Source organism: Pseudorca crassidens, chromosome 7 (genome assembly GCF_039906515.1).
Source record: "Pseudorca crassidens isolate mPseCra1 chromosome 7, mPseCra1.hap1, whole genome shotgun sequence".
Classification (NCBI taxonomy): Eukaryota; Metazoa; Chordata; class Mammalia; order Artiodactyla; family Delphinidae; genus Pseudorca; species Pseudorca crassidens.
Window position 1 is genome coordinate 93,017,459 of NC_090302.1, and position 13,448 is coordinate 93,030,906.

The following is a 13,448-nucleotide window of genomic DNA, read 5'->3' on the forward strand; positions in this document are numbered from 1 at the left end:
AAGATAACTGCAGAGAGTGGTAAATGTCTTTAAGAAATCAAGCTCGGTTAGGTGACTGATTGTTGGGGCTATTTTCACCGGGTGGTCCTGGAAAGCCTCTGGGAGGACATCTGCTCAGGAAGAGCCAGCCCTTGAGGATGTGGGGGTCGTAGTCAGCCCAAGGGTATCCCAGGAAAAGATGCCCATGCTGCTGAGGTGTAAGGCAGTCAAGCAGTATGTGACGAGCAGGAGGGCAGAGGGCTGCCAGGGGATGATGGCCAATGGGCTGTGGATCTGGAGAAGCAGTTCGTTATTCAAATTATGAAAGGAAAGTGCTGGAGTATTTTAAGCAAATGACCAACACAATCTGGTATAACGGCCACAAATATCACTCTGATTATTGTAAAAAATAGATTGTAGGGGCAAGAGTAAAAACCTATGCCTTGAATAGGTTAATACCTTGGTTTTCATAAATGGTCAATGGTTATATAAGATATTTAAAAGGCAAGGTGGGTAAAGGGTATATGGGAACAATATTATTTTTGGGACTCTTCTGTAAGTCTAATTCTATCTCATAATTTAAAATAATTATCGATTAAACAATAACAAAAAAACACTTTATACCTTGAATAAACTAAAAGTTTTAATTAGGTACAGTACCAAGAACAGATGAATTCAGAAAAAAAAGAAAAAAGCAGATTCTTTCACGTAAACCATTGTTTGCTTTTTTGTCCCCAGCAACATCTCGAATCAGTGATGCACACCTAGCCGACACAATGATTGGCAAAGCAGTGGAACACATGTTTGAGACCGAGGATGGCTCTAAAGACGAGTGGAGGGGAATGGTCTTAGCACGCGCCCCTATAATGAACACATGGTTTTACATCACCTATGAAAAAGATCCTGTCTTGTACATGTACCAGCTCTTAGATGATTATAAAGAAGGCGACCTTCGCATTATGCCCGATTCTAGTAAGTATAGATTGACAACTTTTATTTTTGATAATTCAAAAATAATTTGATAAATCAAATATCTTTAGAGCAAGATATTTGATTAACTCTTGTGCAGATACATTTAAAAATTTTAATTATTAGGGTTAAGTGATTATTCTTTTAGTCATGCACAAAGCATAGGTTGTGAAATTTTTACCCTTTTGCCAAGAATAATTTACTTTCCCTGTTCTGGACTTTGGACTTTCATATGAATGGTGTATATAATGTGGGGTCCTTTGTGACTAGCTTCTTTCACTCAGCTTATGTTTTCAAGGCTCATCCATGTTGTAGCGTGTGTCTGTATTTCATTTCTTTTAATAACCAAATACAACTCGATTGTATGGATATACTGTATTTTGTTTATTCATTCATCTGTTGATGGATATTTGGATTTTTTTGCTTCTTTTTGGTTATTATGAAGAATTGTGTACAAGTTTCTGAGTGGACATTTGTTTTCAGTTTTCTTGGGTATATGCCTTGGAATGGAATTGATGAGGCATAGTGATCACTCTGGGTTGAATCATTTAGGCAACTGCCAGACTGATTTTCAAAGTGGTTGCATCATTTTAGATTCTCACCAACAGTGTGTGAGGGTTCTGATTTCTCCACATCCTTACCAACACTTGTTACTTGACTTTTTGATTTTAGCCATCCTAGTGGTAGTGAAATGGTATCTCATTGTGGTTTTGGTTTTCATTTTTTTTTGATGACTAAAGATGTCAAGTATCTTTTCGTGTGTTATTGGCCATTTGTGTGTCTTGTTGGAGAAATATCTATTCACATCCTTTGCCTGTTTTTCAATTGCATTGTCTTTCTGTTATTGAGTCGTAACAGTCAATAGTATAGGTATAAGTCTCTTGTCAGATATGTGACTTGCAGATGCTTTCTCTTATTCTCTGAGTTGTCTTTTCAGTTTCTTAAAAGTATTCTTTGAAGTACAAAAGTTTTTAATTTTGATGAAATCCTATTTTTCTAGTTTTCCTTTTATTGCTCATGCTTTTGGTGTCATATCTAATAAGCCCTTGCCAAATCAAAGGTTATGAAGATTTGCCCCTATGTTTTCTTCTAAGAGTCTTACAGTTTTAGCTCTTACATGTAGGTCTTACTTGGATCTTTGATACATTTTGAGTCAATATTTGTTTATGATGTGTCATGTCCAACTTCTTTGTTTTGCATGTGGCAATCCAGTTGTCTGAAAACCACTTTTTGAAAAGACTGTTCTTTTTCCTACTGAATGGTTTTGGCACCCTTGGTAAAAATTACTTGACTATGGAGGTATGAAGATATTTCTGGACTTTGAGTTCTATTCCATTTGTCCATATGTCTGTAGTTATTGCCAGTGTCACACTTGATTACACTGCTTCATAATAAGTTTTAAAATCAAGAAGTGTGAATCCTCCTTTTTCAGAATTGTTTTGGCTGTTCTTTGCAATTTCGTATGAATTTTAGAATCAGCTTGTCAATTTCTGCAAAAAAGTCAGCTGGGATTCTGTTAGGTATTGTGTTGAATCTCTAGATCAGTTTGGCGGGAGCGTATTGCCATCTTAAGTTAAGCCATTGACCCATGCGCATGGGATGTTTTTTCATTTATTGAGTTTTTTCCATTTCTATCAACGTTTTCTAGTTTTCTGAGTATACGTTTTTGCACTTCTTGTAGTCCTAAGTATTTTATTCTTTTTGATGCTATTGTGAATAAAATTATTTTCTTAATTTCACTTTTGCGTAAGCCTTTTTTTTTTTTTCTTTAAACTACTCAATAGCTTTTCCTCAAACACATGAATTCTTGGCCCTAGGCAGATATGGCTGACTGACAGACACTGGATATATTAGCAATGTAACACCATCTCTGTTCCTTTTTTTTTTAAGTTCTTCCTGTGAACAAGCCACTCATTGAATCTACTCATGTGCTCATCTAGCCCTGACTTCTGCCTTCTTAATCTTTTTTTTTTTAAGTGCGTGTATATTTGTTATAAATGTGTAATGGAAAGTGTTATATAGGCGGGAATTTAAATATGAGAGCATACCATAAAAACATTTCCTCCAACCTATATGAAGTTTTAAACTTTTTTTGTAGAGAAATGTCCAAAGCAAGTACTGTTGACTTGATAATAGAAAGTATGAGGTCATTTGCAGATTAAATCATTGCCTGTACCAACCACGTCTTTATCCTCTCACTCCTCCTTTCTTTCGAGTGGTATGGAAGTTTATTTGCTGTTACTTGCTGTTGTGATGTTCTGATACAAAGAGCTCTGCAGTGGCCTCTGAGTCCTTGGCTTCTTCACTTATGGTTACTGTAAAACGTATGGCGATCATGTGTTCGTAATTTCTTTGTACACATGAGGTGCCACAAAAGTGTGGTGTGGTATGATGTTGCTGCTTGATGGAAGAGCACTGTTGAAGAAGAGTTCAGCTTAGATTTCCTCTTTACCTCCTTTTTTTAAAGAACTGATAACACTATGCTCAGGTGGTTTGTTTGTGTTGTGTGAGATCAGAATAGCAGGTTTCAGATTATGCCATTCAATGAGAGAATTTATTATAATCAAAGAGGCAAACTACTGTTAATACAGATACATGATATGATCCAAACCAGGATACATGTGAAAATAAAAAGGTGCACTGCTAACCATTGTGTCAGGACTACAGGCATAAGCACTGACTGTCTTGGGCAAACCAGGATACCTGGTTGTCCTACTTGAAGGCTCTCTGTTACTACATGGATAAGAGCTTGAGTTATTCAGGACTTGTTAGGGGTTTCTTAAAATAGAATTGTAACTGCCTAGCTCCATCCCCTGGCTACCCTTTTTTGTACTTTGTTTCTTTATTGTTGGCAGTGATGGTTTGTTCTCATTTTATGTGTATTCCTAGAATTTACAGAGTTCTTGCTAGGTCATAGGGCGGGCAGTGTTTTCCAACACTCAGATTTTCTTGGGGGTTTCTCAAAAAGTACAGGTGCCTCAGCCATCCTCTGAGATTCAGTTGTAATTGGTCTGAGGATGGAGTTCACTTAGCACCTATTTTTATAGCACAGGAAATCTCTTTTATTTTGAAACTGGGTTAAGAGGACCATGTGTGATGAAATGAAGTTGAGGGGAAAAAAGCTTTAAGGATTCACAGGATAAGACAGGAATACTTAGGCATTTAGGCACATTCTCAGTAATCCCAGTAGGTATTATCTGCTTTGAAATTATTTCAAAGGAAAACAGCCTTATTTTTAAGAAGCTATAGAACACAACATTGTAAATCAACTATACTTCAATAAAATTTTTTTAAAAAAGAAAGAAGTTGTATAATTACAGTTGATTCTTGAACAGCTTGGGGGTTGGGGAGACTGATCCTCCGCGCAGTTGAAAATCTGCATATGACTTATGGGCAGCCCTTCGTATCTGCAGTTCCTCTGCATCTGTGGATTCAACTAACTGCAGATCGTGTATTTACTATTGGAAAAAATCCCTGTATAAGTGGACCCATGCAGTTCAAACCCCTGTTGTTCAAGGGTCAACTGTATTCAGTTTTCTTCTTGACCCTTTCCTTCTTTTAGTCCATCCCTCTTTAGGTAATTATAGCTATAACTAAATATAAGCCAAAGAAATTTCTGGTTATGATTTTCAAAATCATTTACATGTCTAGCTCTTGGGGATCAGCACACTGTTTTTGTAAATAAAGTTTTATTGGCACACAACCACACCATTCATTTATATATCATCTGTGGCTGCTCTCATGTGACAACAATACAGCTGAGTAGTTGGTACAGAGACCGTATGGCTTCAGGCCTAACATATGTATTGTCTGGCCTTTGAAGGAAAAGTTTGCTGACTCTTGGTCTAGAAAATCAAGGTGAATTCAGGATATTAAAAAAAATTTTTTTTAATTATTAAAATAGATATGTGAGTTGGTGTGTATCTAAAAATTGACTCTAAATTCTCTTTTTTCCCCCTTTTAAATACAGATGATTCACCTCCAGCAGAAAGGGAACCAGGAGAAGTTGTGGACAGCCTGGTAGGCAAACAAGTGGAATATGCCAAAGAAGATGGCTCTAAAAGGACTGGCATGGTCATTCATCAAGTAGAAGCCAAACCGTCTGTCTATTTCATCAAGTTTGATGATGATTTCCATATTTATGTCTACGATTTGGTGAAAACATCCTAGATGTCATCACGAACTTTGCCAAATTTGTGGAACTCTTAAATGTATAATTTGTAGACATAAAGACTTGATTGCTTTCCAGTTTAATGAAAGCTTAAATGTCCCTGCGAACCCACAATCTCTGCCAGCAGAACTGGTTTTGTTCTGAATAGTACAGATTTATGTGAACACAAAGCATTTTGTGTAAGGAACTCCTTCCTCTTAAAAGAAGTCTGTCTGTTTGGAAGGGAGTTACAGGCAAGTCTGGTAAAAGTTAAGCTAGTATCATAGTCATTTAAAACTGTAGTAGATCTTATCCACTTTCCCCTTCACGCTTAACACTGTTATTCTGCTGCCACAATGCAAGCATAGTTTGGTATTTTTGTTATTGCCTTTTTTTGAGATATATATGTATCTATATCTACCTATCTATCTATATCTGTGTGTATACATATATAATGTATATATACATACACATAGATCTGTGTGCACGCGCGCGCGCACACACACACACACACACACACACACACACACACTTCGTGGGCAGTCCTTTCTTTGTGGGTTGGAGTGGGGGTTACATAATTTTCTCCAGTTTAACAGGAGTGCTGACCCAAGCCATTTGTATTTAGTGTATTCATTGTATTACTGCTGTTTATTTAAAATTAAATTTGGGCACAGGAAGCACATCGGGACATTCAGCTTATTTTGAAAGTCAAGTTCAGAGTACCATTTCAGTCTGGAGGCTTTAAACTGTAAATTCAAATATGAATCACCTGTGAACATTTAATGACCCACATTACAATTTTACAAAACAGTTAGAAATCTGGGTAAAAGGCTGCCTTTAATTCTAAGCTTTGTATATTATTTGTTTACATTTTTTATCATAAATACTTCTTTTTAAGCAAAGCCCAGGTACTTGGTCCACATAGTGTAATGCCAGGTGTATTTTGGATGGCACATTTGGTCCATTATTTGTACAAATTAGTAATCTGGAATTTTAGTACACGGCTTTAAAAGGCAACAGTATATCAGCGGTTTATGTGTATTTGGTAAGTTCCTGGAAGAACGTAGTGCTTTTATATTAGAAATGTAAGTTTAAGAATGACATTGTTGCCTTTTAACAAGTTCTCTGGGATACCTTTATTTTTATTACTGTTATTACTGATATATGATTATGGTCAGAAGGCTTTTCCCCCTTGGCTTTTCCCCTCGAAGAATGTCTAGACAAATAACAGCTTAAATTCCTGACACCTCTTGTGGTGCTGTATGTTCTTACTCATGGTATGCTGTTGATGTGGATTCATTCCATTTGGTGGATCCTGCCACATCAGGGTCAGTCACCTGCACTGGCTTGTGGGTGTGACTGATAGCAGCCCTTAGCCATTGAATCCTTTCCTGCAAGGTGGTTTTAACTAAAATAGAACTGCAAAAGTGGTTCATTTAGCAGCAGAACATCAGTCTATCACTTTGTTTTGGATGATCCCTGGCAGTTTGAAAGCTAGGAGAAAGATGATATGTGAAACCAGTCTTGTGGAGATTGAAAATCTTACCTCTGATTTGGGCAGAAAGCTTAAATGCATATGAATCTCAGTCAAACACCAGGTCTGTGTGACGTCTGTCATGGCTGTTCTTGATGTTAAGAGATTCTGTAGTTTCAAGGCCGCGCTCTGCATGGTTTGTGTGATGCCCATTTTTGCCTTCAGGAAGGCTGTGCCTTGTTGTGCTGGTGGGTGGTAACCTCGCACACCATGTAAATACAGCACCCCAGTTCTCTCCAGCGTGCCCAGTGCCTCACTGAGGGCAGCCAGGGGTGAGCTTCTCCATGCAGTGGGTACCCAGGTCTTAGATGTTCCTCCTGTGCTTGAAACAAGTGTCATGCTACAGATCTGTCATCTGTTCTCCTGGAGGCTCTTGTAAGAGTTCCTGCATGTGAATCTCAAGGTTGAGCCCAGCTCCCTGTGCCCAAGTGGACACATGTGGCCCAGAGAGTGTGTTGTCCAGCGTGCACTGCATGAACAGGACACAGTGACTTCAGACTGAAAAACAAAGTCCTTTGGAGGTATCCTGAGGGTTGGGTCAGTTGAGTTGAAACATTTCTGGCATTACTTAATGACTTGCATTGTGGTTTTTCTGCAAGTACCTTTAGCAACTTTTAATACCACGTGATCTCTCTAGATGAATGTGACGTGATTTATTATCATCATTATTTTAATCATTGTTCCATTTATTGCCTTTAGGGTTGAAGGAAGGGGAAGGGGTCTTTTTTTTGTTGTTTTTTCCTTTTTTTTTCCCATTCTTTTTTCTTTTGGTGGCTTAAACCACACTTCCTGATGCCATGACTAACTCTGCTCCCCAGCCGAGTATTTCAGGCTTCGTCTAGGCTCATGTTTCAGATCTGCATGCATTGCTTGCATTTTCCTGGTATCGGAATGTTGGTTCCTTGTTCTAGGAATACAACATTAATTTCCAAAATTATCATGGGACTTGTGACAACACAAGACATGAATCTCTGTATAAAATGTATTGGCCTTTCTCATTGACCTGCTATAGTATTATTGTGTCGTGTGTGTGTGCGTGCGTGATGTCTGGCTGCCATGTAAAGCTTCAAAGGAAAACCTTAAAAGCAGACCATCCTTTTTTGCATGCTCTATTCTAAGTAGAATGTTCAATGTAACTAACTAAAATTGCATGTTAAATATATTTAGGTTTTTTGTTTTCTATCTTTGTTTTTATTTGGTTTCAGTTTCTGTATATTTGCTTAACTGTGCTGTTTCAGTGGTTGTAGGATGAAGATGCACTGGTGAAGCAAATGTAGTGCCAACAGAAGGTGATTTTCCAGTTGTGTATGTCATGCAGCATTTGAAGGGACTGTGCATTCTTAAAACAATCACAGTTGCTTCTAAACCAGATTTCATTTCTATTATTGTTTTACGTGCCAAACCCTGAAGTGCATTGGGCTTGAATCTCTGAACGCTGTGGACCCATTAGAAGACTGTTTTGATTGTCACAAATTGTAGTGCCTGAAGACATTCTTGAAGCTGATTGTCTTAAAAAAAAAAAAAAAAAGACAGTTCTCCAAAGACAAAACAGGAATTATTGTAACAGAAAATAATTATGGTCAAAATGTCTGTGGTTCCTTGGAAATGCTGCGCTTTTTGTATTTTCCATCATTAGTGCAGTTCGAACGAATGTGTATAGTTCAGAGGTCTTCGTGTTCGCATTTTAATATTAGGTAAATGACCTCATCTTTCAAGCTTGAATTCATTTTTAATTTTATTTTATACAATGTGTAGACAGTTCCCTGTTCTCTGCATTTAGAAGTATAAACAATATAAATCTGTTCATTCTGTAAGTAATTTTTATAATTATGATGTAACTCTATCCTATCCTTAAAACATTTAAAATAAACCCTTTATGTGCAACTTTTGACTGTAAATTTTGTGCTTATGAGCAAACTGTGATGTGTTAAACGTGCTTCTGAAAAAGTTTTTGAAGTTTTACTTGAAGATTTTAAGAGACCTTTTTTCCCTCTTTTCACCAAATGTAAATGTCAGATATATATAGGAACAGAAAGAAATAGAATTTTTATTTGAATGATAAGTAATAGTACCTGTAAAGAAAGGGAGCAATAATCAGTAGCCCCAATATATTATATAGTCCAAAATATGAAAGTTTGTGATTAGCAATTAATGAGAAATTTCAATTTATCATAAAATTTTAAACTTAAAAGAATTGTTTTAAATAGAATTAAATAATGTGTGTTTTATACTTTCACATCTTTTCTTGCTATAATTATATATTGCTTTTATTAATACTTAAATACCAACTAGTGAAATTCTGCAGTGAAAAAATCTCCTTTTTTTTTTTTCCAGTAGTAAGGACAAAGACATGTAGGTAATACTGGAACTATATGTACTCTATATTTTATCTTCCTGGATAATTTTATCAGTGAGAGTGAAAAGTAGAGTTTATGGTATGCCTGCCCTTAATTAGATTCATTTTTTATGTTTCCCTGTTTGGCCCAAGGATCCGTGATTAAAGCTAGGACGGGACAGGTCACTTTTGTTGCGGCCAGAGTGGCTGGGGAGGCTTGGCATGGCAGCTGCAATGACTACTGCTGAGGCCCTGGCCAAGGGGATTCAGGACCACCTCTCAGACTCTGGTGGGAGGAGTCGCAGACAGGTGTTGGGAGAAGATGAACCTGGAAGCACACGTGTTCACCCTGGGCGAGATCTTACAGTCTTCTTCCTGAAGGTAAATCACTCGTTGCAGTATCGAAGGTACAGCTCAGGAAATATTTTCCCCCAAAATAACAAAGCAAGCTTAGTCGAAAGGTTGGCGGTTGCTGACTGCTGTTTGTAAACTGAAGAACTAGGTCTAGAGCAGTCGCCACTATTGGAGAATTGCAGGGATGGGCTTGCTTTCCATTGTTTCTTCACTTGGTACAGTCACAGCTCTGTGATAATAAAGCATTTGATACTAATAAAGCACTAGCAAAAGTGCTTAGTAAGTACCTTGCCAAACACCTTCTGTTTTTTTGTTTTTTGACCATGCCATGTGGCATGCGGGATCTTAGTTCCCCAACCAGGGATCGAACCCATGCCCCCTGCAGTGGAAGCGCAGAGTCTTAACTACTGAACTGCCAGGGAAGTCCCTTCATTTAATTCTTAATACTGTGAGGAAGGCATGACGTTTTTCCATGTTGTGCTGTTGTAAAAGGAGTGAGGGTTGAGTACCTTGTCCAGGATTACAGAGGCCATCAGGACTCAGACCTTCAATGCCTGTGCCCAGGCTCCAAGCTGCTGTGTTCACGCCTCAGAATTAAATTACTAAAGTGGGGTGATTTGATTTGAATAGTCTATGGTCCAGTAATTTCTATGGATAATTTTTTGTAACCTTATTTTGTACATTGATAGCAAAAAGTATTTTATTTCCAAGTTGCATAATAAAAGGTTTTATATTAAGTCACTAGAATGTAGAAATCTGTCTCTTTATAGTGAGAATTGTAACCCAAAGTTATAATAAATATAGCTAATAAAAGGTATAAAAATAAGTATCTTTTATTTGGAGAGAAATTATACTGGAAATATTTAAATAATTTCCATCACAAGAATGTAGATACTATTTTATATTTCAGACACTTTAAACATGTCATTAAGTTAATATTCTTATAAAACCTAGACTTCTTATGCTCCTTCCTAGTTTTCACAGTAATTGTCTTATGTCATTAATATACGTGTGTGTGTGTGTGTGTGTGTGTGTTTAAGTTTTTAGGCTGCTGAATTTCGGAAAATTAGGTGAGTCTGTAAACTGTTTCTCCAGACATTCTAGGATAGTCTCTGCCCCTGTATGGGCCCTAAAATTCGTAGGTTTTGGTAACTCAGTGGCAGATGGTCTTCGGGTACTGCCTTGGCACATCATTTTGCCTAAAAATGACATTGCATTCTTTCTGCTTAATTTTTATGTGAGGGCACTGGACCAGGTAGTGCATTGACCCCTGTCACCTCTCGCAATGGTGACACAGAGGCGTGGGCCCTTTCCATGCATTTCTTTTTTACGTTGGCTATTAACAGTAGGTGAGTAGGCTGCCATGTGTACTGTGGGCGTGTTCCTGCTTCCGCTTTATCTCCATCCTCTTTCATTACTTTCAACTTATGCTTTGAAAATTCATGCTCTGGGGGAACATTAGAGCTTGAAGTACCATGTGAACTACCTAAAAATCCTTTTCATAGGATTGGCACATTACACGTAACTTTAAATTCTGTGTCTTCTTGTTGGAACCAAAGCAGATTATGATGTGAAAGGGACAGAAGGAAGACCAAGACCTTTTAAAAACCTTGACATTGATATGAACAGTTAACAACTGAAGATTGAAATTCAGCATTCTGAATTGTCTTCTGATACAGATTGTGAAAGTTGCTTTAAAGCTTTTGCCTTAGATTTGTCTCCTAAAGGATTTGTAAGAAATCTGAACACGACTTCTTGTGCACTGTGCATTCCCACTAGAAAAACGAGAGGAGAGTAGTCCCTGGTGACTGTGGCTTTTTTCCCAAGAGTTGTACTTTGTGTGGACTGTGTTTACTCTGTGTGTGTGTGTGTGTGTGTGTGTGTGTGTGTGTGTGTGTGCATGTCTGTTATTTACGGGGGACCTGATTTGAGCAAAGTGTTGCTTCGAGTTGCCCTGTAATACCGTGGCCAAGTAGTTTTAACCACTGCATTTGTCTTAATTTATCCCAAATCTGATTTGTCACAGGAGAAGGACAAGATTGTGGTCATTTTCAGAGCAGTCCAGCCAGCAGAAGAGAGCAGTATGTTAAGGACTGAAAAACATGTCTGAAGGGATGGAGTCCGCAGTCTGCATTGTCCTACAACTAGAATTACTGCCTCTGAGCAGTTTGTGGGGGAGAGATCACACAGAGCACAGGAAACTAACACCTGTTACCAGCCGTCTCCTTAATTCACATGCATTTGTAAGACAAACAAGTAAACGAAAACAAATGTCTCAGCCGTTGTCACTGGCCCTTTTTTAAAATTTGGTAGTTATGTTTTTTAAAAAGGGTCATGCTCTGATCAAATTACATGTGGTAGACCACTGAAGGATTGTTTTCTGATACTGCTTTACATATTATATGTGTCCGTCAGCTCAGGCTGCCGTAACAAACACCACAGACTGTGGGGCTTAAACAATAGACATTTATTCTTGCTCAGGTCTAGAAGGTGAAACTCCATGGTTAAGGTGTCAGCAGGATGGTTTCTCCTGAGGCCTTTCTCCTTGGCTTGCAGACAGCTGTCCTACCTCCAACTTCACATGGTGTTCCCTCTGTGTGTGTCTGCCGTGATCTCTTCTTGTAAGAACATCAGTTACACTGGATTAGGGCCCGCTATAACCACCTCATTTAACCTTAACCGCTTCTTTAAAGGCCATATCTCCAAATACAGTCACATTCTGAGTTGCCAGGGGTTAGGATACCAACAGGTGAATTTTGGGGTAATGCAATTTAATCCACAGCACCGTGTTAAAATTTAGTTGGGCTTTCTTACTGTTAAGCTTACAATGGAAAAGAAATCTTATTGGCAGAGCATTATTTTTGATAGACTAATTATTTTAAAAACAATACTAATTTTCTATTTTTATTTAAAAGGGATGGATAAATTTAGTGTACTAAAGAGAGCATTGAAAGAAGAGCCAAATCTCTGAGTTCTGGTTGCCCACTTCCTATCAGTATGATCTCAGGCAAATTGTTTAGCCTTTCTAACTTCTTTTCCTCATCTGTATTTGGGGAGAATCCTGCCCTACTCACTCAAAAGATGAGTGGATCCAGTGATGCTGGATGTTCGCGTGATGCAGACCTGAGCCTGATGCAGAGGGAGCGAGTCACCTTCGTGCTGGGATTTCATTGGGTGTCAGGGCCTTACACAGACAGCAGCTCTGTCATTTCAGGCCTTGCCATGATTTGCTTTGATTTTATGATCTTTGAGATCTTTTAGTTTGATACAGTTTCACTTATATAATGTCAATCGGGAAGATTTCCATTTTTATATTTTTTCAGAACAGTAGCATCTCCCAGCATATGTAAAAATTGTTGTAAAAAGCACCGTTGAAAGGTCAGTGGGATGTTCCACATTTTCCATTTTATTGTGACTAAGAAGGAGACTATGAAGATAACCTTCATGAATAAAGGTCTGCATCTGTGTTTTGCTAATGTTCTCACATTGTCGTAGGGGTCATGAACACTGAACTGCCTCCTTAGTGCTTTCGTAAAACATGGTGCTAGAGTTGGCAGTGTCAGCCAGTGGCCTGATTTGGAGTAATTTAAATAGTCTACTTTCAGAATGTTTTGCTGCCTAAGAGGGAAGTCGTATCTTTAAAACAGTACAGTTATGCCCAATGAAACGTAGCCGTTGTGTGTAATAGGAGAGTAATGACCACTGTCCTCACTCCCACCCCAAGTGAGGCCTTGATGCACTGTGTCTTTAATCACCAATGTTGCTTTTTCTCTAATATAATCTGAAATCAGTCCCTCTTTGGAAAAGTTTTAAAAGTTGATTATGGTTTGAGGGGGCGGGGTTGTTTGCAGGTATTAATTTCACCTTAGTATTTGATGTCCCATCTTTAATTAATTTCTGGTATGACTATTTAACATTGGTCCCACACTCAGGTAAAGCCAGCTGCTTTATTTAAACTGCAACCGAATTTCATTTTATTTTCATGTGTGCTCAAAAGAAATAACCATCAAATTGTCCGAGAATGGTAGCTGGCAGCTGGCACGTAACGGTGCCATTGCTTGTGTTCTTCAGTGGGGCGCCTGGGAAAGTGTCGAGGGTGTGGACACCAAGAGCAGGATTTTGTCCTG

General features: G+C 38.2%; 1 protein-coding gene across 2 annotated transcripts in view; it reads left to right on the forward strand.

The window, feature by feature from the left end:
* Positions 1-8,516, forward strand: part of SPIN1 (spindlin 1) — a 65,342-nt gene extending 56,826 nt beyond the window's left edge. For both annotated transcript variants that reach the window (XM_067744997.1, XM_067744998.1), the window contains 2 exons: positions 718-951; positions 4,919-8,516. In XM_067744997.1, the coding sequence (XP_067601098.1) occupies positions 718-951; positions 4,919-5,118 (434 nt within the window). In that variant the 3' untranslated portion in view covers positions 5,119-8,516. The remainder of the gene's footprint in view (positions 1-717; positions 952-4,918) is intronic.
* Positions 8,517-13,448: the final 4,932 nt, after the last annotated feature.